The following is a 24,934-nucleotide window of genomic DNA, read 5'->3' on the forward strand; positions in this document are numbered from 1 at the left end:
CTCATGTTACCATAGTCTTGTGTCTAGCTTTGTCTTCGTAACCTGCTGTTGATGAGTTTGTTTAGTCCATGGTTTAAGGTCTTTGTTTCTTTTGTATTTAGTTCATGTTTTATTTGAAATAAACTGCAGATCGACTTGCCTTCAGTGGACGTTCGTTACACTCTGCCTTTAAGTTGTTTTTTGTACCCTTCTCCTGTATCTGTAGTCTCGGAGTTGTCGCAGGCTGGTCCTCTGGTCCTGACGTGTTCTCCAGGCGGAGGGCGGCCGTGCAGCAAAGCGCCTGAAGTAGCCAGCGTCAGAGTTCAGCTGGAAATGCAGAGCCTGTGGCGGCAGTTTGACCAGCTGAGCACCGAGATGATTGTCACAAAAGCTGGAAGGTTTCATCAAATACTACACCTTTGCATCTGCTAATACGACCTCTTCGAAGCATTATGTCATTCCATTTTTACATTGTCTGAAGAAAATGTGAATGGTGATTCCAGTGTATTGTTGGTGTTTTTTGAGGTTGCAAAGAAGTTATTTGAGTGTTTGCTAGGCTATTCAAGGCATTTTCCAAAGAGTCCTTTCATAATGGCATCATAAACGGTACCAAACTTCAATAGTTATGCGGTTAGAGATTTGAGCAGTGGTAATAGTGATGGTTGGCTCAGAAAACACCTCTACTATACCGCTAACGTTATTAATATTTTTGAATGTCATATCTGTGGACACTGATATGTAGTTTGTGTTCATACAGAAGGATGTTTCCTACGTTTCAAGTACACATTTCAGGCATGGACCCAGCAGCAGAATATGTTCTTCTAATGGACTTTATTCCTGTTGATGACAAACGATACAGGTATCTCAACAGAAAAGGCTTCTTAACAATTGTGATACATTTAGCATAATGTCCAGACAAGTTTGAAGAAACTCCAAAAGACGTTGTTTAAATCATTTTTACTCTAAAAACAACCTAATTTAATGTTTTTCCATGCCCAACAGTTTACTGTAACAGGACACTACAAACAATTTGAACACAAATCTATAGCGCAATCATGAAAATGTGTTTTTCCATGCTTAAAGTAGGGTGTTGTCGACCTCTTCCATTTCAGGGCCATCCTGACTGAGAGCTCAGGGGCAATTGTTATGCCCTGAATTAATTATCCTGAATTAAAACTGTATTGTAGTTAAGAGTTAAAAGTAACATATTTTAAATGTTAGTGCACAGACCTCATGCACTGCAGTACGCCAAACCCTGGTCTTCGGTAAGTTGGTTCTGTTTTGATTTGAGAGCGGACATATTTTGGACGTTCTCGATGTTCCTGTGTGCAGGTATGCGTTCCACAGCTCCTCCTGGTTGGTAGCGGGACGAGGAGATATCGCTGCCCCGGGACGAGTGCACTTCCACCCAGACTCACCCGCACGGGGATCCCAGTGGATCAAACAGACGGTCTCATTCGACCGCCTCAAACTCACCAACAACCTGCTGGACGATAATGGCCACGTAAGACACACACACACACACACACAAACGTACATAACTGTCTGGATCCTGCAGAGGTTCACACTCTTGTGCATGTGTCTTAGATGATCCTGAACTCCATGCACCGCTACCAGCCGCGACTGCACGTGGTTCTGGTGGACAGAAGCAGAAACAGTCAGCGCTTCGCTCACCGCAACTTCTGCACCTTCAGTTTCCCAGAAACTCGCTTCATCGCAGTCACCGCCTACCAGAACCATAGGGTACCAAACACCCAACATCCATACACACATTCCTCAAACAGCCCATAAGCCTAGGACTAGCAAACAGGATTCCTTTAGTAATTAACTAGCAAGTGTTAGTAAAGTAGTCTAGGCTAGCAAATTCTAATCAATTTTGGTCATTTTTTGTTTCGATGGCCCACTTTAGATATTCTGTTGACTAAGTAATCTTGAACCAACTTGTCAACTTACTCTCATTATAAAGCGGATAGTTCCGGTCCTTGATTCTGATTGGTTGAGCCACGTTCGAAGCCATTGTAAATTACTCAACACACACACACCTGTGATCGCATTACATTAGTATTACTGCGCAACTGCCGATTCTGTGTTGCTGCATGTGTTGCTTGGCAACCTCTTAGGAACTACATTGCCTGGCTGAGGAATAAATGTGTTATAACGGTATATTTTTTTGTAGCTGGTGGTTATTTTATGAATAAAATAAATATTAAAATGAGTATTTTTATGGACTTTATAAAAGCAATAAGCCCCTTGAAGCTGTCTTGTGAATTTAGAACAGCTAAGGGGGTTAACAAAGCCTAACAACGCCCCTTAGCTGTTCTATATCCACTGTAAAACACGGCTTCAAGAGGCTTATTGCTTTATTAGAGTATTTGTAGACTGTCTGCTTAAATATCTGCAAACTCTTTATTGTGATGCTCCTCAACAGACATTCTACTGACTATAAGTGACCCTGCAAATACATGTCAACTTATTCTACTAACCCAAAAACACTAACACCTAACCCTAACCTAACACATGTACATGTTTTTACAACATGTAGTTGCAAAGCTCATATAGTTAGTAGAGGAGGGCCGCCAATATAAAGTGTAACCTAAATTTTAAACATTACTTTCATGTCACTGTTTAAGGATGGTTCACTAGCTGTGAATCTTTGGCTCGACAGCAAATCAATTCACTGTTTTTTGCAATATTTGCAAAAAAAAAAAAAAAAAAAAAAAAAAAAGTTGAATTCGATTTATACAATTTAATTCCATCTGTTTAACAATCGTCTGATTCAGAACTTTGTAAAATGCATGTACAGGACACTTTACATACTGTACGCTCGTGGATCTTAGGCGTGAAAATGAAGAAAGAAATGATCAATTATCAATAAAGAAATTTTTAAGAGAATTTTAAGAGAAAATTTTGTGACAAGTAGGACAAAATATTACACTAGCCATTCACTTCAGTCGTGACTAAACAACATAAAACTAATCCGGTGTCTGTGTTTTCAGTTGTCTTTGTTGGTTCTCGCTTGCATTAAGTGTGGTTTGCATTTCTCCTGTGTGTTAACTTTGTAAGTAAAGACTATATATTTTGGCATACCCATTTCAGTCTTCATTTTCATGCATGTTGGCTACCATGCATGTAACAGTTAATGGTTTATATTTCCAAACCGTTGTTATTTTTTTTTTCTATTTATATTTTTGATGGGTAGACATTTAAAAAAATAATGGAACTGTATTTTTTATCAAGAACTGTATAATAAGTATTTGAAATGTGAGTCTATATGATGCTTGTGTCTTTCCTGTCACAGATTACCCAGCTGAAGATCGCTTGCAACCCCTTTGCGAAAGGCTTTCGAACAGCAGATTCTGAAAACAGGTAGATGTTAATGCTGTGTAACGTTAGACCAGAGGTTTTTATGGTTAGCTTTTTTTATGGTTATGGTCAGCTGTTATCGAATGGATACTATGAGCATAATTATGCTTTCTGATCTCAGACCTTCAGCTCAATGCCAAACCGAATCTCCTCGACTGTCTTTGCCCTGGACCCTGTTTGAGGGAACATCTGTGAGCGGAGCTGTGCGTGAAGACCAGAGGCCACCACACCATCCACAGGCACCGCGTGAGTGCACTTACTGCTTTTATTTAAAGGATTTATTTCTAACATTCTGGGGGAGAAATGGATGACTCTTCTTGCTATTGCCAAGGCTAATTTAATAGCTTCTGTAGACAATAATATGCAACAATTAAAAAAATGTGATTTTTTTCGCATATTTTAAAGTGCCTCTATTAAGCTATTTTAAAGTATCCTAATGTTGTTTTGGAGTCTCCTACAACAGGTTTACATGCATCAAAGGTCAAAAAAACACTTTAATTTTTATATTGTGTAAGTTTCTGGCTAACTCACCTTATTACTGTCTTACTGAAATACTTCTGCTAATCAGTTGTGAGCCACTATTGCCTAAAACTGTCTATTAGTACAGATTGTCTGTCGTTCTCACTACTTTAAAGAAAAATAAAGGATGGAGCAAGATTTGTTTTGCAAACTTTAATGTTACATCAGTCATTCACGTTAGTGCTCGGCTTCCTGCATATAGCACTGCAATAAATTAGAAATATACACATGGGTTTATTGATGGACATACTCTTGTTAATGCTGATGCTGAGGAATTACAGTTGAAACATTTCATAATGTTCCTAAAACTGAGTAGCGCATCACTGAGAAACGTCCTGCTCGAGTCGTCCTTGCGATTAAGGTTTGGGTTGAATAACTAGTTTCAATATATCATCGGACTCGCACTTGGATTGATATGGTAAAATTGACGCCATCGTTACAGTCGTTACAGTGTGTACAATCACTGATTTAGAAAGCCTCCGGAGCTGAAGTTCAGTTATGGTAATGGGCGCTTCGCTTCCGACAGGTGCTGTAAGCGGTTGACCAATCACAACAGACTGGGTCATCTGACCAATCAGAGCAGAGTAGCTTGTGGAAAGGAGGGATTTAGAGACTGAATAATCCAATTAGTCGTTTGAGAATCATTGAAAAATGTGGTGATGTGCAATGTATAATATTGTGAGAAAACTACGTATTTTGAACACCTGATAGAAAATATATTCATCATTAATTATTCTGACTTACAGCTTGTGATTCTGAGGAGCAGGTTGGTCCAAATAAACTGAGTACTGACCCATCTTTCTAGAGCAAGTGTTCTGCGAATCCCGCATTAAACTCCGAGATTTGAGAAGCAAGCTTGTTTGAGGACAACGCAGAACGTAGGCGGGCATTATGCAAATGTGTCATCTAGTAACGCAGTGGGATTCGAATTACAGGTGTCTCTTTTGGGCGGTTCAGAGTCGTTATTTCTTTTGGGAGACAATAACTTTATTTCTCATGCACTTTTGACTTTTGACTACAACTTTGCAGAACATTTACATTCACAGACAGCTATATTACACACTGCATGAAAGAAAATATTCGAAAAACCATAATGGGGCTGTTTAACAACAGTGGAGTTTAATTGGAAAAAAATATTGTATAAGTGGCCTTTATTGTAATCAGTCTCTATTTTAGTAAAAAAAAAAGTATCTTGTTTGTAGTAAACCTCTGCTTCTCCCTTTGCAGTTCGTTCAAATCCTCATGATCCAACCCTACAGACAACGATGGATGAAGCGGCACTGTCGTATAGTGAAGGGACAGACTATACAGACAGGAGAGATGGAGGTTCACATGCTCATTTCTACAGCACTCCCATGTTCTTCACATTACCCTGCCAGTGGGACGGCCTGCCGGCCAGAGCAGACAGGGGTCTGATGGGCTAACGAGACCCTTGTGCAGATGAGCGGGATTCATTTAAACATCCCTTTATTATGCAGATATACAGTAGATAGATACTGTACTGTAGATAGATAGATAGATAGATAGATAGATAGATAGATAGATAGATAGATAGATAGATAGATAGATAGATAGATAGATAGATAGATAGATAGATAGATAGATAGATAGATAGATAGATAGATAGATAGATAGATAGATAGATAGATAGATAGATAGATAGATAGATAGATAGATAGATAGATAGATAGATAGATAGATAGATAGATAGATAGATAGATAGATAGATAGATAGATAGATAGATAGATAGATAGATAGATAGATAGATAGATAGATAGATAGATATCATGTTGAGGCAGCGTAAACAATTAACATGAAAACAAACTCAATTTAAGTTTTTTTTTTTTTTTTATAAATGTTATACAGCAAATGAGGATAATTGTCTGATGAATAAACTTCAAGCCCCATGATGCATCATTTCCAGCGCTTGACATGAGTGTGTGGAGTCCGCTCAATGCGCTAGTGTCTGATGTCTGATTCATTTTTGCGAATCGGTTCGTTCGGGCAGTTTGCCCCAATGAACCGGTTCAATAAAGCGTTTCACCCTATCAAACCTCAGGATATTTAGCTATATCATTGTAGCCTGTTTTTCTTAAGAGAAATTTTGCGTGGAATGTAGGCTACGTTGTTTGTGGGACCACCTAACTTTTTTTTTTTTTTTTGTAAGTCGGACGCATCGCGAATCGCTCTGACTGAATCATTCAACAGAATTGATTCATCCTAATGATTGAGTCAGGATTCGGACATCGCTCCAGTGCGTGCGGATGCAGGGAAGATGGAGGAGGAGGCAGGAGCTGTTTGAGGACATATAGATGCGGATTATTGCGCCGTCAAATTATCAAAGGGTAAAAGACAGCTCTAAATGGACACGACGTCGAGCACATTTCAATGGCAGACATTCAACAACCGAACTCTAAACGAGCGAGGCCCACCTGCTTTACTACTGCATTTATTTAAATAGAACGTCTCAATTTAACAGTTCGTTTCTTAAAGATCACGCGGGAAGGTTTTGCAATAGACATCAAGTTCGGAACAATTCTGATAAATAAGAATGTGGATAACGGGAATGTTTGCCGTTGTTTGTAGATGCGGAGGATGGAGAAAACGAAGGATAATAAACATAAGCCCGAATGTCCTTTAGTGCTCGCTGGGATTTGGGATTTGGAATTTGCGCATTCTGCTCTCGGCATTCTGTGCATTATGACGCCATAATAGAACTTAGGGATCCGCCACTTGACGCGTTCTAAAGTAAACAAAGGGATTTTCTAGCGTGTAAAGATGAGAGTGCCGCTTCTGTATTCATGGGCATTGATGGCCCTTCTACCGGTCACCTCCTCCGCTGGCAGCTCTGGCTCAGTGTTGCTCCGTGTCCCCCTGCAGCAGGGGCCCCTCTCGCAGCCCGCGGCCCCCCGGGGCCCCTCGAGAGCCGCCCGGACACGCAGAGGAGCCCGTGGGATGAATTTTGTAAACATGATTGACAACCTTCGTGGAAAGTCAGGACAAGGTTATTACATCGAAATGGCCGTGGGCACCGCACCTCAGAAGGTGAGACTGAATCCAAATAAACGGGCTCTCTCACCATTTAACAAAACAGCACACTTCCACACTACCCATACTGTTTGTGATGTGGCCTATTGACATTTGCTCTCCCCAGAAAAAAAAAAGGCCATTCAAATGTTATGTTATATTTTCATAATTTTCTTGGACAGGAAAGATTTTGTCCAAGAAAACATAATCTATTCACATTGTGTTTTATTGTATTTATCGAGGCTAAACATGGGCTGAAATGTGGAAGTTGTCTTTCAGCATGGCTGTCACAATAATAGTGAAATACACAAATAAACCATAATATAATTAACATTTATCTAACCTGGAACCCGTTTTCGAAAATGATTACATATTTACATGGGCTATTACTTTAAATACAAAAAAGAAATAAAATATTTAAGCAATGAAGGATTATTTATACTTTGCTTTATTTTTTACTGAACTGGTGAAATAGAAATGTGATTTAAAGAGATATACACTTTCTGTTATTCCAACAGTTAAATAGTAATACTGAGTTAAACTGGTAGTTTAATATGCTATATGCAGTCTATAGGTTGCGGAATTGTCACCTTCTAGTTATTGGTGTTTACTGGTGTTTTTTATTTATTTTTATTTTTATAGTAGTCCACATTACAGTATGCTTGTATTCCATTCCAAGCATGGCCTGTTTCATTTAGACCTCTGTGCCTTATGGAAATATTAGACCATTGATTAAAAGACTAAACGCTGACTGTGGGATTAAAACAACAGTCTGTTTTGTGAAGTGTATGGGTTGTGTCCTCCCGTCACAGCTGTAGTGAAGAGCACAGGCTGAGACAGGGATCAGTTTTCACAGCTCCAGCCCTGATCCCCATTCACACGGATCTGAGAACGACTGAAAACCCTGTATTCTGCTGCCAGGCCAGTAGTTGGCAATGTCACTTTGTAAAGAAACACCGCACACCTATAGACTGAACGCGTAATACACCTGGGAATCGGGGGATGCATCCGAAATCGCATCCTCTCTTGAGTTGGTACTTATTTGGAATAAGTAATTACTTAACAGCCGCAAAAAACAACAACAGTATGTTATATGTAGTATGAATGCGATCGTGACGTACTCCCAAGGCCTCATGGGATAGTAAAGTGTCCATCATATGCACACTTCAGAATTTCACCGGAAGTAGTATCTCACCCGGGTAAATTTTTCCTACTCTTTTATGAGTACTGTGAATTCGGACATACTAATTTTGTCACCTACTAAAGGTGAAGCATGCGATTTCGGATGCAGCCATAATGTCACTTTTTTTCATAAATGAGACTACAGAGCCACGATTCTGGATAAATTGAGAATCACGATTTTCCGATAACTAAACAAAATAACATATCATTTACTAGCGGTTCTAACAAATGTTTTATTTTTGCGGCCTATTTAAAATGTTCAATGAATCTGAATGAATTATTAAAAGCAATTGATTTGAATAAACGATTCAATGACTCGCTCATAAAGACTTCACTTGTTTCATTACTGGATGAATTAGCGTTTTTTGAACATCTCTTGATTGATTCAGTGACAAATGCATTGTATTAAGTCACTTGTCGCCACTTGGTGGCGTGACCATATAATCAATACAATCGTTATTTGAAGCACCATGTTACTTTTAAAAGGTAATTTACTCGATTTTGATTACTTCTGTAGACATCAGTGTTTATATCTGAATTTGCACTTTTATCTCAGTTCTTCTGTAATAATATGAATATTTGTAACGCAAAAATAATGATACTGTGTGGTTGTTTGTGAAGCTGTTTTATACCTATAGCCTACATCCCAGCGGTTCTTTCTGGATCAGTGGCCGTGCAAACACCGATTTGAATGTTCCGGTGTGATTTTTGTCAAAGGTTTAATAGACACAGTATAGTTGTAAGATTGTGTTGGTGTTTGGATCGAGATCGCGACCTTTTAACGAATAATCGAGCAGCTCTAATGGAGACGATAACGTATCATTTTCAAAAACGTGCACTTTGATGGACCGTTTACACTAGGGCTGTAGTCAACCAAAGAAATGCTTAGTCGACCAAAGTCCTGTCCTGCACAACGATTAGTCGAAAAAAAAAAAAAAGACCAATGTTTTGCATTTTGATTGAACATTTATTAAACAATTGTCATAGAGCATTTATAAAACATCAACAAAAAAAGTTTTTTTTTTTTTTGGACACCTGGGATCCCCCGCGAAACGGTTCATTCGCGCTTGAATAAGGCCGGCGACACACTGGCTGCTGGCGTGAGAGTCTCAGCTGTGTGGCGTGTCTGTTTTTATTTCGGCTCCCATGTTAACAGGTTGGAGTTTGCACACTGCCTGGTGAGACACGCATCTCAGGCGCGGCTTGAGCCAGGCGGAAAACACGCGCATGCTAGAAATAGAACCGACGCCTGAGTGTTCCAGCAACGGGAGTGTTCTCTGGCTAGAGCGCAGAACAGCGGAGTTTGTATGGACCGAAGTCCCTGCCTGAGCTTGTATTGCTGCTGTTGCTTTGACATTGTGGAAAATAGAATAATAGAAACAAAATGTATTAGACTTTTTACCCGTTATTATCAATCTAAATTAATTTCGTTTTTAATTTAGGCTAACTTAATTTTGATTTTCTTCATTTAAATTTAGTTTTTCTTTATTTAAATCTACCCTTTACTGTGTCAGTAATTTGTTAGTCAGAAAAATATTAGACTACCTTAAAAGTATTGCTTAAGTTAACAGACTGTGTGCGTTTTATATCACTAGTGCAGTCAGTGTCCGTTCTCGGAGAATATAGCCCTGCTCGCGTGAGGTGCGCCGCTTCCCGCTCGCGCTGTTCTGTAGTTTACTATTAATTCTGAACGTTTCGCGACTCGCGTGTCTGTCTATATTGCACCAAATGCGACACTGCACTCCCTTGTGAAGTCGACTGGATGAACGGTACTCGAAATAATCAAAATGCAAACGGACAGACAGACATAGAGATTACTACCTATATTCCTTACTGAGCGCGAAGCAGCAGTGCAACCAGCCACAGGTGCGGTTCCCGAGTGTCCTACGTGCATGGTGCGCTAAACTGTGGCGCTGTTACAAAATAGCCTAAATTAAAGCATTTAAAGTTGGGGATAAAACATAGGCTAATTATATTTAGAATACAGTAATATATAACAGCTTATAAAGGAATAAATATCAAGGAGTAAATCAATAAAAATTTCTTTATTGGTGAAAAAAAAAATAAAAAATTATGCGACTGGTCGACCAATGAGAATGTCAGTCGACCAAGACGGCATGACCGATTAGTCGACTAAACGACTAAAGTTGACAGCCCTAGTTTACACGACACTATTTTCAACTGAAAGCGGAAAACTTTTTATGTGTTTTGGCCATTCATTTACATGACAACTGTGTTTTAGGGGTCTGAAAATGCAATCTTTTGAAAACGGGATTCAAAGTGCAAGTTTTTGAAAACGATACCATTATCGCCTTGTTACCGATACCGTTATTTTGTAAACTACAAAAATGTGAATTTGTAAAAACAGTGACGTCATGCTCATGCGTATTACTTGTTCAGTCTATAGGCACGCAGTGTTTCTTTACAAAGTGACATCTCCATCTACTGACCTGGCAGCAGAATACAGTATTTTAGACATTTTCGCAGATCCGCGTGAATTGGGATTGTTTTCACAAAGTTGTCATTTGTACACGAAAAATGCAAACGGAAAACCTTTCTGTTTTTAGTACATTGTTTTTGTGTAAACGTACCCTGAAACACGTTTTAGTTCGCGTTTTTAGTACATGAATGGCAAAAAAATCTGTTTTTATTTAAAAACTGTTGTGTAAACGTAGAATAATAGTGCACTATTGCCCAGAACATATTCACTACTACAGATCTACATTCCATCTTTTTGTTATAAGAAACATGTATCAACAATAATTGTTCTATTAAAACGTTTAAAAAGGACATTTATGCATCTTTTATCCAAAGCGACTTACTTTACATTCAAGCTAAACATTTGCTTAATTCATGCATTTGCTGGGAATTGAACTCTACTGTTTAAGCTACAGGAAGACTTGATCTAAGTTCTCACAGAGTGATAAAACCCCGTTTTCCTCTGATAGAGAGAGAGAACTCGTATGCTGAGCTAGCATCACTATAGCTGTTTTGTGTGCCCGTCTACTGGGTCATACACAAGCATAAAAATGATGTGGAAGGAAATGAATGTGTTTTTGCACACTAAACATCTTCAACGGTCCATTGCCACAATATCATTTCTGGTCAACAAGGTCATATCATGTATGAAGAAGAGGAAGCACTGAGAGACGAGGTGAAGGCAGGCCTTAGAGGAAGGATGCACACAAGCCAGATTCAGTGAGCAGAATAACAGGAAGCCCACAGGACAAATCAATGACATGACGAGTCAGCTCAATTCTTACTACACGAGAGAAACGCTGAAGAGCTGCTGAGAGGAATAGGCAGACGTGGTAAGAAGGTCAAGTGCGTATCAACCACCGTTGAATTCAAAAACACTGATGAATCGAAAACGGTTCTCTAATAGAGATGGAGAGATGTGTTTGGAACAATTCAGTTAAGTTTGGTCTAAATTTGTGCATGTACAAGTATGATATTTTTACAACAAAGCAGTATTAGAAGTGGTCTGTCAGTATGATTTATCAATATAATATGTCATGAATCAACCATTCTTTTACACAGCCAATATAGCAGTCTATCTGCTAAAACATGCTAGAGATCTGTGAAGTCCTGAAGATTTCTCAGGTTTCCCATCCTGTCTGTCTCTCTCTCCCTCAGTGTGGATCTCATTTCGCTCAGTCAGTGAGTCTAACGCTGAGAGGCAGGCTGCCAGTCCGTCGCTGGTGAACGAGGCAGATCGATAATATATCTCATTCTTAAATACCCCTTCACAAACACACACAAGGTCAGAAACATTTGACAACAGAGCAATAGTCACAGTCACAGACCTGAGCCACATCTAGAGATTAGGGGCCTCATGTATAAAGGTGTGTATGCACAGATTTGAACAGTTTGTGCGAAAATCCACGCCAACGTTCATATTCATAAGAACGGTCTTTGACGTGGAAAAGTGCTTAGTGCCACTAACTTCCTTGCGATCCGATGGGGATTCTGATCACCATATGAGGCAGAAATATATTTATATGCAATGCTAAAGGCTACTTGCTAACCGTTGCGATAATAAAAACATATGTTTATGGAAAATACCAGTGAAGAACTTAGACAAATCATGTATGATTATAAATGACTCATGTTTTATCTGTCTCTTCCCTCCCTGTGCCTTTGTTGATACCAGACTAATGCATCCGCATAATACGTCATAAAAACATGCAATCTGGTGAACTCCTATGATTCATTACTCCAGTTTTCTGCTTGTGAGCTCCCTCTGTTGCTCTGGCTGAAAGGATATTGAGACGGAAGAGATCGCTCAAACCAAATCGCAATCATCACATCATTTAGTTGAAAATTGATATAAATGCTCAAAAATGTAGCACTTGGAATAGCACTTGGGACTCGGGAGCACATTGACTCGGTGCAGTAAAAAGTCACGTTGGTTCTAATGACAGAAGTGAGAGGATTTTTCAAGTGTGACTTTTTACTGCGCTGAGTCGAAGTGCTCCCAAGTGCTATTCCGCCATACATTATAGTTATCCTTTTTACCCGCTTAGAAAAGCGTCACGTTTTATTTTGTGTCACCATACTTGGTCGTGTAACTACTCGTGTAACTGTATTTAAATAGGGAAAACGTGGAGGTGTTTGGTCGCTTCTAACTTCATCTCTGTTTAGATCCTAATGAATGAACTGGGCTAAGCTAAGCGCTATCAAAATGTCGCCGCGCGCCAGAGCGATTGAGTGCACGACCTGAGACGAGAGAGGTATGTATCAACTCGTCTTAGTTAAGGGAATAACATAGTTTAATATGAAAAAATGGTGGAGTGTTCCTTTAAGTCTTTAAGTAAAGACCAAAGAGTGTTTACAGAAAAAAAGAGACTGCAACCGGCCCATGCGAAAACAAGGATAATATCGGAAGGGCATTAAATGTAGCCACGCAATGCTGATGTTGTTAACATTAACAATTTGAGAACAAAGTATAATTTGCATGGTTTGACGTGATATGATAAGCGACTGTTAGATTTAATCAGCGCAATTTACTGCAATGCTTTTTTCCCCTTAGTTGGGAACAAAAGTGGATGTTAATTGTTCAGACGACATTTTCTGGTGAAAATTCTTGAAAATGTTGGTCACACTTCCAAAAAGTAGAATCTGTGATTGCGAATGCCAGGATCCAGGATGCACATTCTCCTCAAAACATCGGATTCATCCGCGCTGTGCCGTGCTGAGGCACAACGCACGTAAAGTTGATAATTCCGCGGATAACTGCAATTGCAGATTTCCAACAGAGATGGCGACAAAGAGGAAAAACTACAGACTGCAGCTTTAACCACAGATTAAATCCCTTTGTGTTTCAGTTGAACATCTTGGTTGATACGGGCAGCAGTAATTTTGCAGTCGGTGCCGCCGCTCACCCATTCCTCCACAGATATTACCATCGTTCTCTGTGAGTATAGTAATAACAGATCACACACAAATGAGTCATGACATGTGTTATAAAGGCTAATAAACTTTGCAACATTTTCCTGTTTGTGTTGATAGTTCGTCATCGTACAGAGATCTGGGCCGCGGTGTGTATGTGCCGTACACACAGGGCCGGTGGGAGGGCGAACTGGGCACTGATCTGGTGTCGATTCCTCACGGCCCAAATGTGTCTCTGAGGGCCAACATCGCTGCCATCACCCAGTCGGATCGCTTCTTCATCAACGGATCCAACTGGGAGGGAATACTGGGGCTGGCCTACGCCGAGATCGCAAGGGTCGGTTCCTGCAGGGTTTCTGGGCGCTTGTGTTGTCGTAACTTCACAATGCTTAATGAAAAGTCTCTTCTAATCAGGTTTTCCGTCTTTCAGCCGGATGAGACTCTAGAGCCGTTCTTCGACTCTCTGTTGAGACAGACCAGCGTCCCAGACGTGTTTTCTCTGCAGCTCTGTGGAGCAGGATTCACCCAGAACTACAGCGCCGGCAGCTCCACTGTAGGGGGCAGTATGGTGAGAGCCGCTGGGAAGATCGAACAGGAAAACATGACAGAGAAGAAGACCATTTCAGTGCAAGAAATGTTTGATTGATCCCAAGTTGAAATTCTGTCATTTACTCTAAATGGCTGTCTTTCTTCCACGGAAAACTAAATGAGATTGAGACTGCCAAGCTCCGATAAAAGGACAAGAATACATCATAAAAATAGTCCATATGATTTGTGTGTTTTGAGGAACAAAAGTGCAGTCATATGAAATTAGTAAAATCTTTGAATCACACACTTGTTAAAAAGTTATATGTGATGTGCAACAAAACAAATACTAAAATAACACTGAAATACTATAAAAATTATTTGTTCATTCACAGATTGTCTTCATTATTTCCAGATCATTGGGGGAGTAGATCCGTCTTTGTATGTTGGGGAGCTGTGGTACACACCAATCAGACGAGAGTGGTATTATGAGGTCATCATCGTGCGCATTGAGGTTAACGGACAGGATCTCAATATGGACTGCAAAGAAGTGAGAACAAGTCTTCTGTTTTTTTTTTTTTGCCATGAAGCATTTATTTCTACAGAGAAAACTGAGGACACACACAAATACATTTCAAGTATATTCAAGCATGTGCGTTTTTATTTCCCTGGGGTTGTTTCTAATAACAAAAGAAAACAATTTTTTTTATTGTTATATGAAGGTCACATTTAAACATTAAAACCTTTAAACCTGTTGTATATATTTTTCACATGCCATTAATAGAGGCATATGAATATTTACATATTTGATTGCCCATATTTTAAGATATGAAGATATGTCATATCAACACTAAGAATTCAAATGAAATGATTTCACTCAATTAGCCTATAGGTTTTAATATATAGTGAAGATACCTGAAATGTGTCTAATTCATGGATATATTGAATAATAACTCGATAGATTACAATAAGAATTCAATCAAAACATAATAAGAGTAACAACATGTCTCTATGGTCCTTATATGCCAATTCTGGTGGCCCATTTTCATTTTTAAGTAAAAATATCATTTATACTCCACAAAAAACAAAAACAATAATGTATCCACAAATCCTTTGTTAACAAATAGACACAAAAAACTTTGATATTCAATGTAATGTCATAGATCACTGTTTTCCAGAGACACAAATCCACTGTAGATCAATTAACCTTAAAACTGTTTTGACTGAATAAATCTCACAAATGTTGATATTCAGATGAAATTACAAAATTAAAAATAGTGTAGCCATTTGTCAAATGTGTTGAAATGAGGTTGTGTGCTGTTTATGCACAAAAGAAACATTTGTAAAAAAAATTATTATTTTATTTTATTGTATATGCATCCAAATAATAACCTATGAAAGGAGCATTAGCAAGACAAAGGAGTGCCTACTGTTGGACATTGTTAGTAGTGCATTTTAAGGGATATTTTTCCCAGATGCCAAAACTATATTGGAAGAAACATCTCCCAGTTGGCCATGGTTAAAGAATGCAATTGAACAGACTGCTGCTTTTTTATTTATTAAACAAACTACACTGTTAACCCTTGCTGTAAAAAAAGGCCAAATTCTGACAGTATCATACCATTTTCCATTAAAACAATAATATATTGTAGAAAACAATGCATTCTGGGTTATATTTGTCGTTTTCGAGAAAGTAGCCTACAGGAATATACTGTGAATTAACAGCGCTCAAAGTCGACACTCAGAGGCTGTTTTCCCAATCACACCCTATACACTCATCCACTATTCCCTTCATTAGTTCACTAATATAGTCCCCTTGAATGAAAAGAAGTGAGTGAATTGAGACACTGATGACACATAATAAGCAGAATCACTGAACAACAGAGAAACAAGAACAAAAACAGAGAAACACAAGAACTACAACTGACTGTGTGAAAACAGTTTACAAACCAGTTTAACATTAGTTCTTTCATACATGGTGTTGCCAGTATTTTACTGTAAAAAAGCCTGGTAAGGTTTGGCAGTGTCCTTGTTACATGTACTTACCATAGTAATAACAGTAAATTATGCATAATTACATGCAACTAACCCTCAACCAAATCCTAATCCTACCCTAACCCTATAGTAAGTACATGTTATTAATTCATATTACTCAGTAATTAAATGTATAATTACACTGTAACAATGACACCTTAAAATAAAGTGTAACTTAAACTAGCCATTGCTAAAAGCAGACATTCTTATTCTCTCTCTCTCTCTCTCTCTCTCTCTCTCTCTCTCTCTCTCTCTCTCTCTCTCTCTCTCTCTCTCTCTCTCTCTCAGTATAACTATGATAAGAGTATTGTGGACAGCGGCACTACAAACCTGCGTCTCCCTCGTAAAGTGTTCCAGGCTGCTGTGAAGGCCATTGAAGCGGCTTCATCGGTCAGTTTAAATCACACTCTGTCTCAGCTGGACTCGGTCTTGAACATGCTAAACGTTTTCAGATTTCTCTCACAATTGGACCTTTGTCTCCACAGACTGAACAGTTTCCTTCAGGTTTTTGGCTGGGGGAGCAGCTGGTATGTTGGCAGGCGGGCACCACACCCTGGCATATCTTCCCTGTCATTTCTCTCTACCTAATGAGTGAAAATAGAAACCAGTCCTTCCGAATCTCCATCCTGCCACAGGTACCATCATTCTGCTTTCTTCATTCTATGGCTATGACAACTTTCAGGATGGCATACTGATATAAGAGGCTGCTGGGTGATAACTGGCCACATAACCCATATATAAAGATAACGGATAAAGTCGAAATATGGGTCAGAATGATCAAATTGATTATCGGTCAAACCATATTCTATATTCATACGGCAACAGTTGAAGGGATAGTTCACCCAAAAATGATAATTCTCTAATTATTCACTCACCCTCGTGTGGTTTTTAAACCTGTATGACTGCTTTCCCTAGAGTAAGTCCTAATTTTTCATTTTTGGGTGAACTATCCCTTTGTGCCAACCAAACTGTCACAGTAGCTACTGCAGAATGTACTGTGCATGTGTTCTGAAAGCATGCAATACTTGACAAATAATTGTATATGCTAAAACAGGGGTGTCAAACTCCTGGAGGGAGTTCAATGAGTTGAGTTCAGCTCTAACCCTATTAAACACACCTGAACCTGCTAATCAAGTGCTGTGTCCCAAATCGCTCCCTATACCCTTAAATAGGGCACTTTAGTTTTGGTACTTCTCATTAATTTCTATGGTATCCACAAACAGTGATTGACTGTTGGACGACTGAAAGAAATTCAATATCATCAAGACTGTAATTTGATTGGTTGTCAGGGCACACGTGATCTAAAGCCGGGTGCACTGTGCAATTTATAATAGTCCTTTACGATTGTTGCTTGTCAGACTGTACAAACATAATGAACGCTATAAGCCATGTCACACTGTAAGATCTCAGTTGTCATTGATGTCAGACTATATGGCAGTCAAGACGCGTTAACAACAGACACGGGAGAAAACTTTTCTGGAGTTTTACATCATCAATCAATGACACGTTCAGTGATGTGAGCTGTGTTACACGCGGGATTGAAATGGTGGCTACAAAGAAATCTCTAACGCTAATTTTGGTCATGGCTTGTCTTGAAAAACTAAGACAATTTGATGGTCGTCGTAGGAGAACTCGCACTGCAGGACTATGAGTCAAATCTTCTGCCACAATTTCGTCTGAGGTAAGATTTGATCGCAACGGTCATCAATCGAAAATTTGTCTCAGACGGCCAAATCGTGGCCAAAATTGCAGTGTGCACCCGGATTAAGTTGGCCTTTATGCTTTCTCCTGGTAAAGCCACGGACCCTCATGTCTCCCAATCATAAGACCATCTCTGCTAGAAATGTCCAGGCTGGTGTTTTGGAGCTGGTTGGAGCTACACACTGCAGAACAGTTGCCCTTCAAGAGTAAAGTTTGACACTTGAGCTCAAATGTGCAAAGCGCAATGCATGGGAGACTATATCTCAAATTTCAATGCAATTCCCTCACTGTACCAACTACAACCACTCAACCTGGTGGAGTAGCTGGATCTTTTTTTTCTATATATACGGACATGTTAATAGACACGTGGTGAATTAATGACTTTGAGACATTCCTAGTTTGTGACCGCACAAAAAAACGCACAATCATATGATTACACCAACTCTGGCTCTTGAGGTCCAGTTTCTCGAAGAATTTAGCTTCAAATACACCTGAACAAAGTGATCAAGGTCTTCCGGATCACTAGAAAGGTACAGGGCTAGAGGCAGGTGAATTTAAGGTTGAAAGTTGGAGCTAAACTCTGCAGGAAAGGGGATCTTAAGGGCCATAGTTGTAAACCCTTGAATTAATCCAACATTACAAGCTTGGCAAGAGCAAGAAGTAAATGATTAAATGGTATATGAATAACATCAGGATAATATAACAACACAGATGTACAGTTGCTCTCTTGAAGCTAGACTCATACAACAGCAGGTCCAAAAGTACAAGCCAGTAGTGACATACTGACCATGCTGAGATTATCGGCTTCTTCAAATAATCCTCTTGCTCTCTTGTCTGTTTTGTCATCTTTATTGATTTGGGAACGCAGGGATGTGTACCTGATGTGTGTCTGTCTCTCTCGGGTCTCTGCAGCAGTACCTGAGGCCGGTGGAGGACGTGGCGTCGGCACAGGAGGACTGTTATAAATTCGCTGTGTCTCAGTCGAGCACTGGTACAGTAATGGGTGCCGTCATCATGGAGGGCTTCTATGTGGTGTTTGACCGAGAACACAAACGCATTGGATTTGCTGTCAGCACATGTCACGGTGAGAGAGCATTTTCTCCACTTACAGTGGCCTCAGAAAGAATTAGGACACTTGTGCCACAATCAAATAAAATAAAAATATTGGCGCTTTGGGAACGCCTCTGTGCAATTGCGTCTGAAGCACTTGTGTCAACTAGTCCAATGGCAAGACCGAACATCACGGTCAGGTGACGTCACGACCAGGAAAGCATAAAGCACATCCGGAATGACCAGCATTAGCTTCTTTTATCAGAAGCAAGTCGATCACAGGGATGAAGGAAGTCTCTCAGGGAACTATGGTTACAATCATAACCTGAGACGTTCCCTTTCAAGGAAAATCGAGCATGCGCTCACTGAAAACCGCTGTGCCCCGAAGCACTGAGGGTGGCGGGATTGGCAGAACGGCCTCCTAGGGTACAAAGGAGGAATGGACAAGTATAATGAGGTGGGAACCAACCTCAGAGACTTGAGTCTGTTGAGGAAGATATTCCAGGTCTCTTAACAGGTCTGCCTGCTGACGTATACGCCTTACCCACCAGCGCCAAAGTAGTTCTAACCAGCCTGGAGGGTAATGTCTGGGCCTTAAGGGACTACGCCGCGACAGAGGACAGATAGCTCAAGTGTCTGTTTTTTTTTTAATTAAGAACTGAATACCCGAGCTGAAAAGGGTTTAATCTGCAATCTCAAATTCTCATAGTGGACATCGGGAAAGAATGGAAGGCCCTCAACGTGGATGTTGTAATTTTGATGACAGGAAAAGCTTGTGTAATTAGCTTTTTGGCCGAGCGCTCTGTCTCTCGGCCGGCCATTTGATGAAAAGGCTGAACTATATTCAAATATTTCAATATACAATAAAAGAATCATACATTTATAGCTTGCAACACACTACATTTTACGGACTCGTAATTTATGCGTTGCCTCAGCAAACACGAGATCTGAGTCACTAGATTCTTTATTGCATAGCCTTTTCTTCCCTTGAGAAAAAGTCAACAACAGCGGAGCTAAAACTCCTGATAGTGAGTTTTAGAGATAGTGAGAGGGAGCGCTGATCTCCTCATATGCAGGAGATGAGGGTGAGGGTGGCAATTCCCCCATCACCTCTACCTCCTCAGAGCTAGACTGCAGAAGCACCAGGCTCTCTACCGGGGCAGAAGAAGCTGCGGCGCTGGCTTCCAATCCCAGAGAGAGAGCGCTGGATCCCCCGGCTGAAGGCAGAGAAAATGTGGCGCCCATCTCTAACCCATTCCCATCCATTTGCAAACACCACAATACCAGCTTCCGTTCTGCCTCGGCAGCAACGGGGCCGGGACTGCAAGTAACGCGAGACTGAACAACATCATAGGCGGGAGCGAAGCAATAGTACCTCGCTCAGAGTCAGCACCCTCGAGTGCGGACAGAGCATGCTCCTTTCCCAAACAAACAACACATACATTTTGTGTATACTCTCCTGTAATGAAACGAGGGTAGGGAGGACCACACAATCTAAATGTTTGCTTGCTCACCATAATATGGTATGCTGCTGACTGATATAGTGGACAGACAACAATAAATAACAGTTTCACACAGATTGCTTGCTAGAGCTTAGATCGGGCCTAAAAAAATCAAGCCCGAACCTAACCGTGCCAGTGCACGATGTGTCCGAGCCCGGCCCGGCCCTACACATTATGAGCTCGAGCCCGATTTAAACCCGAACATTTTTTAATACATGGGCCGTTATAACTGACGTTCTCAACTACAATTCCGAGTTGTTTGAACTACAGAAATCTGTTTAGAATTATCCTAATGAATAATGCAACCAGGACGAAGCATGTAAACTGCGTTGTTTGTTTATTCAGAATGGAACGGATCGCAAATGGATCCGAATGAAGAAACGGTAAAAAAAAACGTGAACACTCAACAAAGCCAACACATGTTGTCACTGCCCACGACTTGTTTAAAATGGTTCCATACCTCCGACTTTCTCAAAGTTAATTCTCCTGTTTTTATTTTTTCCTTTACATCTTAAAGCTCCATGTTGCACTTAAGCTACACAATACAGCACAGCAGGCACGGAGTGATGCGTGCGAGTGGAGGAGGCACTGCGCATGACATGTGTTGCATTGTCCACCCAATTAGGCTAATAAAGTAATGATTAAAAAAACACAAATGCTTGGTCAAGGGCCTGGCCCGAGGATAGTGGCGGAAAATATCGGCCCGACCCGTCCCGCGGGTTCGCAAGTTCAGGCTCGGGCAGAGAATCTAAGCTCTAGTGCTTGCTGAGGCACAGAAGCTAATGCTGGTCATTCCAGTTGTGCTTTTATGCTTTCCTGGTCGTGACATCACCCGCCCGTGATGTTCTGTCTCGCCATTGGACTAGTTGACACAAGTGCTTCAGACAAAATCACGCAGGGGCGTTCCCAAAGCATCATTGATGCAGCGTCTCGTTCCTTAGAAAGGGAACAATAGGAGGATCTTTGTTGACATCTTTGTACGCATGCGCGAGTGGTTGTGTGGCAACAAATCAAACAGTATTGCGGGCTGTAAAGACGCGATGAGCACTTTCAAGAGAGTTAGCGGGCAAAATCCACAATATATAAGCACTTTAACATCTAAAGACCGGAGGAGGTTTGGAGAGAAGCTCAAAATTTGTATTGGTGACAAAATCGAAGTTATTCAAAGCCCATATGAGATCTCCGCTGACTGTGCGTGCAACTCCCCAAACAGACGAGGCATTTATACTTGACGCAACTGTTTTGTTTTAGATTGAACACCAGACCATACAACTGATTTAGACGCGCAAACTGGGTGATGATGAGATGTACTAATATCCGTCTGCTCGGGCAGATTCGGCTCAAAGTCGTGCATCTGCGGATGCGGAGGCGCGCGCGCTGTTAAGCCGAATATGTCCGAGCAGACGGATATATATTAGTTTTTTTATTAACGTTACCTTCGCGCTCATGCGGACGCGTCGAGTATAAACAAGGTTTTACAGCTCAGCCACTTGTTTTTTTCATAATTTTTTGCAAGTGGAAGATCTTGGTTTACATTTGGACTTGGATGTGATCTTATAGGCTTGAAAAGGTTGGTGACCACTGCATAACGCAAACCCAGTCAAACGTTTGACTGCAGTATCTTCTATTCTATGCGCCTTATAATCCGGTGCGCCCTATATATGAAAACAGTTATAAAATAGGTCATTCATTGAAGGTGCGCCTCCGCTTATAGTGCGGAAAATACGGTAGTCTGGGTGCTGTGGATCGCGGTTTGGGACACCTGAATCAGAACGCGAAAACACATCGGTTGATTTGACTCAGTTTTATTATTTTTTTATTTTATTCAATCTTCTATAAATACATAGTCACTAAGACTTAGGCCTACCATGAACAAAATGAGCCTCACAAACTCGATCAGTAACGTTAGGAATCCAGGCTTCGGAGCGTCCAGGTTCAATCGCCTAATTGCACGCAACCATTTCTTTCGTTTTTCGCGATCCTTTTCGGAGGGAATTCGAAAAAACTTTTTATCAGGCCCCCAACGAGCCGGACAATCGACCACACAGCAAGAGTGAACCATCCTCTTCTCTAAATCCTCCTCCAAACGTGCAAAACAATCAAATTACAGGTATCTAGCGGTGTTTCCTGCCACACGATTCCCGTGATGCAACGCGGCAAACATAAACAATGATGTCACAAAAGATCCGCCTATACCAACATGAAAAATCGAATCCAATGCAAAATAAATATAAGAAAAAAAAAAACCTTACAAACAAACAAAAAACACATTGCATATTATATTATAAACGCATAATATTACAATAATAAGTATTTTATGAGATCATCATTGAGATGGCTGAGAATTACTAACATAAGAATAAATGATCTGGGCACATTACTGCAATGAGATCATGTCACCTACCAACCCCACTTCTTTTCCTTATTCTGTGTTTGTTCATGTTCTTGTCTTTGTTATTTTCCTCATCTCCTTCTCTCTAGTCCACGATGAGTTCCGTACGGCCTCAGTGGAGGGACCGTTCCATGGTGTGGACCTTGAGGACTGTGGCTACAATGTCCCTCAGACCGACGAGTCCACATTGATGACCATCGCCTACATTATGGCGGGCATCTGTGCCCTATTTATGCTGCCTCTGTGCCTCATGGTCTGTCAGTGGCGTTTTACGCGCTGCCTTCATCCTCTGGGCGCTGGAGATTTCTCTGATGACATATCTCTCCTAAAGTGAGCCATATCAAACGTACAGCATTTAAACTGTTTGTAAAGGTGGCCATCCTTGAGGTTCTCAAAGAAGGGAAAATATTAATGAGGCTACAAGAATTATAACTGCATATGTTATAATTGTGAATATGCACACACACACACACACACACACACAAACATGGGCTGTCCCACCTTGGAGGGATTTCGTAACCTCTAAACCTTTTTGAGTACATTATGTGAATGATCCCTTATCTTACAGACTTTTAAGTGTGGATAGCTGTCCTGGGACTGTTCAAGTAAAGTTATGTAAACTATATGAGTGGGTGTGTCTGTGTTTGAAAGTGAGAGTGAGTTTGTGTGCTATATTAAGATGTCATATTCTATAATACAAATATTGTTTGATCTTCAAAATGAATATAGAGTAACAGAGTACTGTTTGAGTCACTGTTTATGACCCTAAAAATACCATAAGGAACTCATATTACTATTACTCACTAAGACAATATGATCTTCTGACTATATTAATTGAAAGCTTACAGTAAATGGACGTATATGATATGTAATAATGAATGTCACTGGGAGAGAACATGTCCAGTCATATTTTACCCCAAAATCAAAAGAAAACAATAAGAAGTTGTATTTAAAAATAAAGCCTATTTTGGGACTAAGAGTTGCATTGTGACTATTTTCATGACCATTTCAATAACATTTTCTCCCAAATTTCCATTACCTCAATGCAAATAAATAAATAAATAAATACAAGCAAGTAAAACCATACATAATATATTATAATTTATTTTATTTTAAGCAATGGACTTAAATAGGATCTTAAAATTCTTATTTCTTTTGATTTTGTAGTTATATCTTATCTGGGCATGTTTTCTAGAGAATTACTCAAACATTCATATCTAAATGATGTAACAAATATTCATCAGCTTTTGTATCATTACTCTGGACACGTATAGAGCTGAAATGCTGACTTCACATTGCAAATATTATTGCACACACTCTCACATGCAACCGAACAATAAACGCACCTAAAACAAATGCTGCTTATTATTATGCATATAATAACTCACATATATTAGGAAAAGCACACACACTCTTACATCATCTTAACCAAACCTTCAGATTAAGCCAGAACTAAACATGTCTAAACCGAAAAATCTGCAGAGCAGGTTCCTACTGCTAACTCGTAACATGTATTAAAGAAAATCCAGATTGGCAGCTCTTACATCCAATAAAGTGCATAATACAGCAGTGTGTGGCCTCATTTCTTGGCAATTGTGTGAAACATAGCATGACAATCTGCTTTTTGCTTCTTTTGCCAGTGAACAGAGTTGTTCATTCAATCCTATGCCAAGTTTTCAACAAAGGAATTCCGGGAATAAAGATAATGTTTCTATTCAAAATTGTAGCATCACTGGATTTGATGGAAGATAACATTAAGACAACATTACATGGAATATAACATTTAACAATAGCTTTTCTTTAAATTTAATTAGTTTCTTATTTACTCTAACACTTACATACTCATAAATTCTCATACTGCTAGATTTATCTGCAACTTTTGACACAATTAACCATCAGATAATTTTGTCCACACTTTCTTTCCTGCACATCCCAGAAACTTCACTTTGCTGGAGTGCATCTTACCTCAGAGGTGGGTCTTTCAAGGTTAGCTGGAGGAGAGAGGTGTCCGAAGAACATCGACTGGTCCCGGGGTACCTCAAGGGTCAGTACTTGGACCCCTCCTCTTCATCCCTGCAACCTATTTAACAGATACATGGCTGATCCTACCATTGATATGCTTTCTTCTGCCATTGTATCCAGGCTAGATAGTCAACTTGAGCAACACTGACCTCGATGACCAGATAAGCCCTCAGTGCAAACCACTATGGTCACTTGCTGGTCATTTTGGTCTATGTTTTCAACCTGCCCATCAGACTACATCAATGA

The 24,934-nt window shown here is 40.1% G+C and overlaps 2 protein-coding genes across 4 annotated transcripts; both read left to right on the forward strand.

The window, feature by feature from the left end:
* Nucleotides 1–19: 19 nt before the first annotated feature.
* LOC308693180 (T-box transcription factor TBX1) lies at nucleotides 20–6,570 on the forward strand. 2 transcript variants are annotated; one of them, XM_081369973.1, is made up of 9 exons: nucleotides 20–78; nucleotides 206–377; nucleotides 737–838; nucleotides 1,312–1,483; nucleotides 1,567–1,722; nucleotides 3,278–3,345; nucleotides 3,464–3,588; nucleotides 5,089–5,187; nucleotides 6,030–6,570. In XM_081369973.1, exons 2-9 carry the CDS (start codon nucleotides 313–315, stop codon nucleotides 6,056–6,058), a joined length of 816 nt encoding a protein of 271 aa, XP_081226099.1. In that variant the 5' UTR covers nucleotides 20–78; nucleotides 206–312; the 3' UTR covers nucleotides 6,059–6,570. The 2 variants fall into 2 exon arrangements, with proteins under 2 accessions (XP_081226099.1, XP_081226098.1); XM_081369972.1 differs by lacking the exon at nucleotides 6,030–6,570 and having other exon boundaries at nucleotides 5,089–5,380.
* Nucleotides 6,116–24,383, forward strand: bace1 (beta-secretase 1). Of its 2 annotated transcripts, XM_081369968.1 has the most exons (9): nucleotides 6,116–6,907; nucleotides 13,399–13,487; nucleotides 13,583–13,799; nucleotides 13,893–14,030; nucleotides 14,403–14,537; nucleotides 16,310–16,411; nucleotides 16,507–16,656; nucleotides 18,635–18,806; nucleotides 22,756–24,383. In XM_081369968.1, the coding sequence occupies exons 1-9, from the start codon at nucleotides 6,641–6,643 to the stop codon at nucleotides 22,998–23,000; spliced, it is 1,515 nt and encodes a 504-aa protein (XP_081226094.1). In that variant the 5' UTR covers nucleotides 6,116–6,640; the 3' UTR covers nucleotides 23,001–24,383. The 2 variants fall into 2 exon arrangements, with proteins under 2 accessions (XP_081226094.1, XP_081226093.1); XM_081369967.1 differs by having other exon boundaries at nucleotides 6,501–6,907; nucleotides 13,583–14,030.
* The last annotated feature ends 551 nt before the right edge of the window (nucleotides 24,384–24,934 follow it).

Source organism: Scardinius erythrophthalmus (assembly GCF_964197995.2).
Source record: "Scardinius erythrophthalmus genome assembly, chromosome: 7".
In the NCBI taxonomy this organism is placed as follows: Eukaryota; Metazoa; Chordata; class Actinopteri; order Cypriniformes; family Leuciscidae; genus Scardinius; species Scardinius erythrophthalmus.

Bases quoted from the DNA above. Each gene is read 5' to 3' on its own strand.
- LOC308693180 (XM_081369972.1), top strand. From the start codon at position 313: ATGCAGAGCCTGTGGCGGCAGTTTGACCAGCTGAGCACCGAGATGATT. The intron at 378-736 runs GTTTCATCAAAT...GTGTTCATACAG, and splicing joins ATTGTCACAAAAGCTGGAAG to AAGGATGTTTCCTACGTTTC. The intron at 839-1,311 runs GTATCTCAACAG...TCCTGTGTGCAG, and splicing joins GTTGATGACAAACGATACAG to GTATGCGTTCCACAGCTCCT.
- bace1 (XM_081369967.1), top strand. From the start codon at position 6,641: ATGAGAGTGCCGCTTCTGTATTCATGGGCATTGATGGCCCTTCTACCG. The intron at 16,657-18,634 runs GTACCATCATTC...GGGTCTCTGCAG, and splicing joins GAATCTCCATCCTGCCACAG to CAGTACCTGAGGCCGGTGGA. The intron at 18,807-22,755 runs GTGAGAGAGCAT...CCTTCTCTCTAG, and splicing joins TGCTGTCAGCACATGTCACG to TCCACGATGAGTTCCGTACG.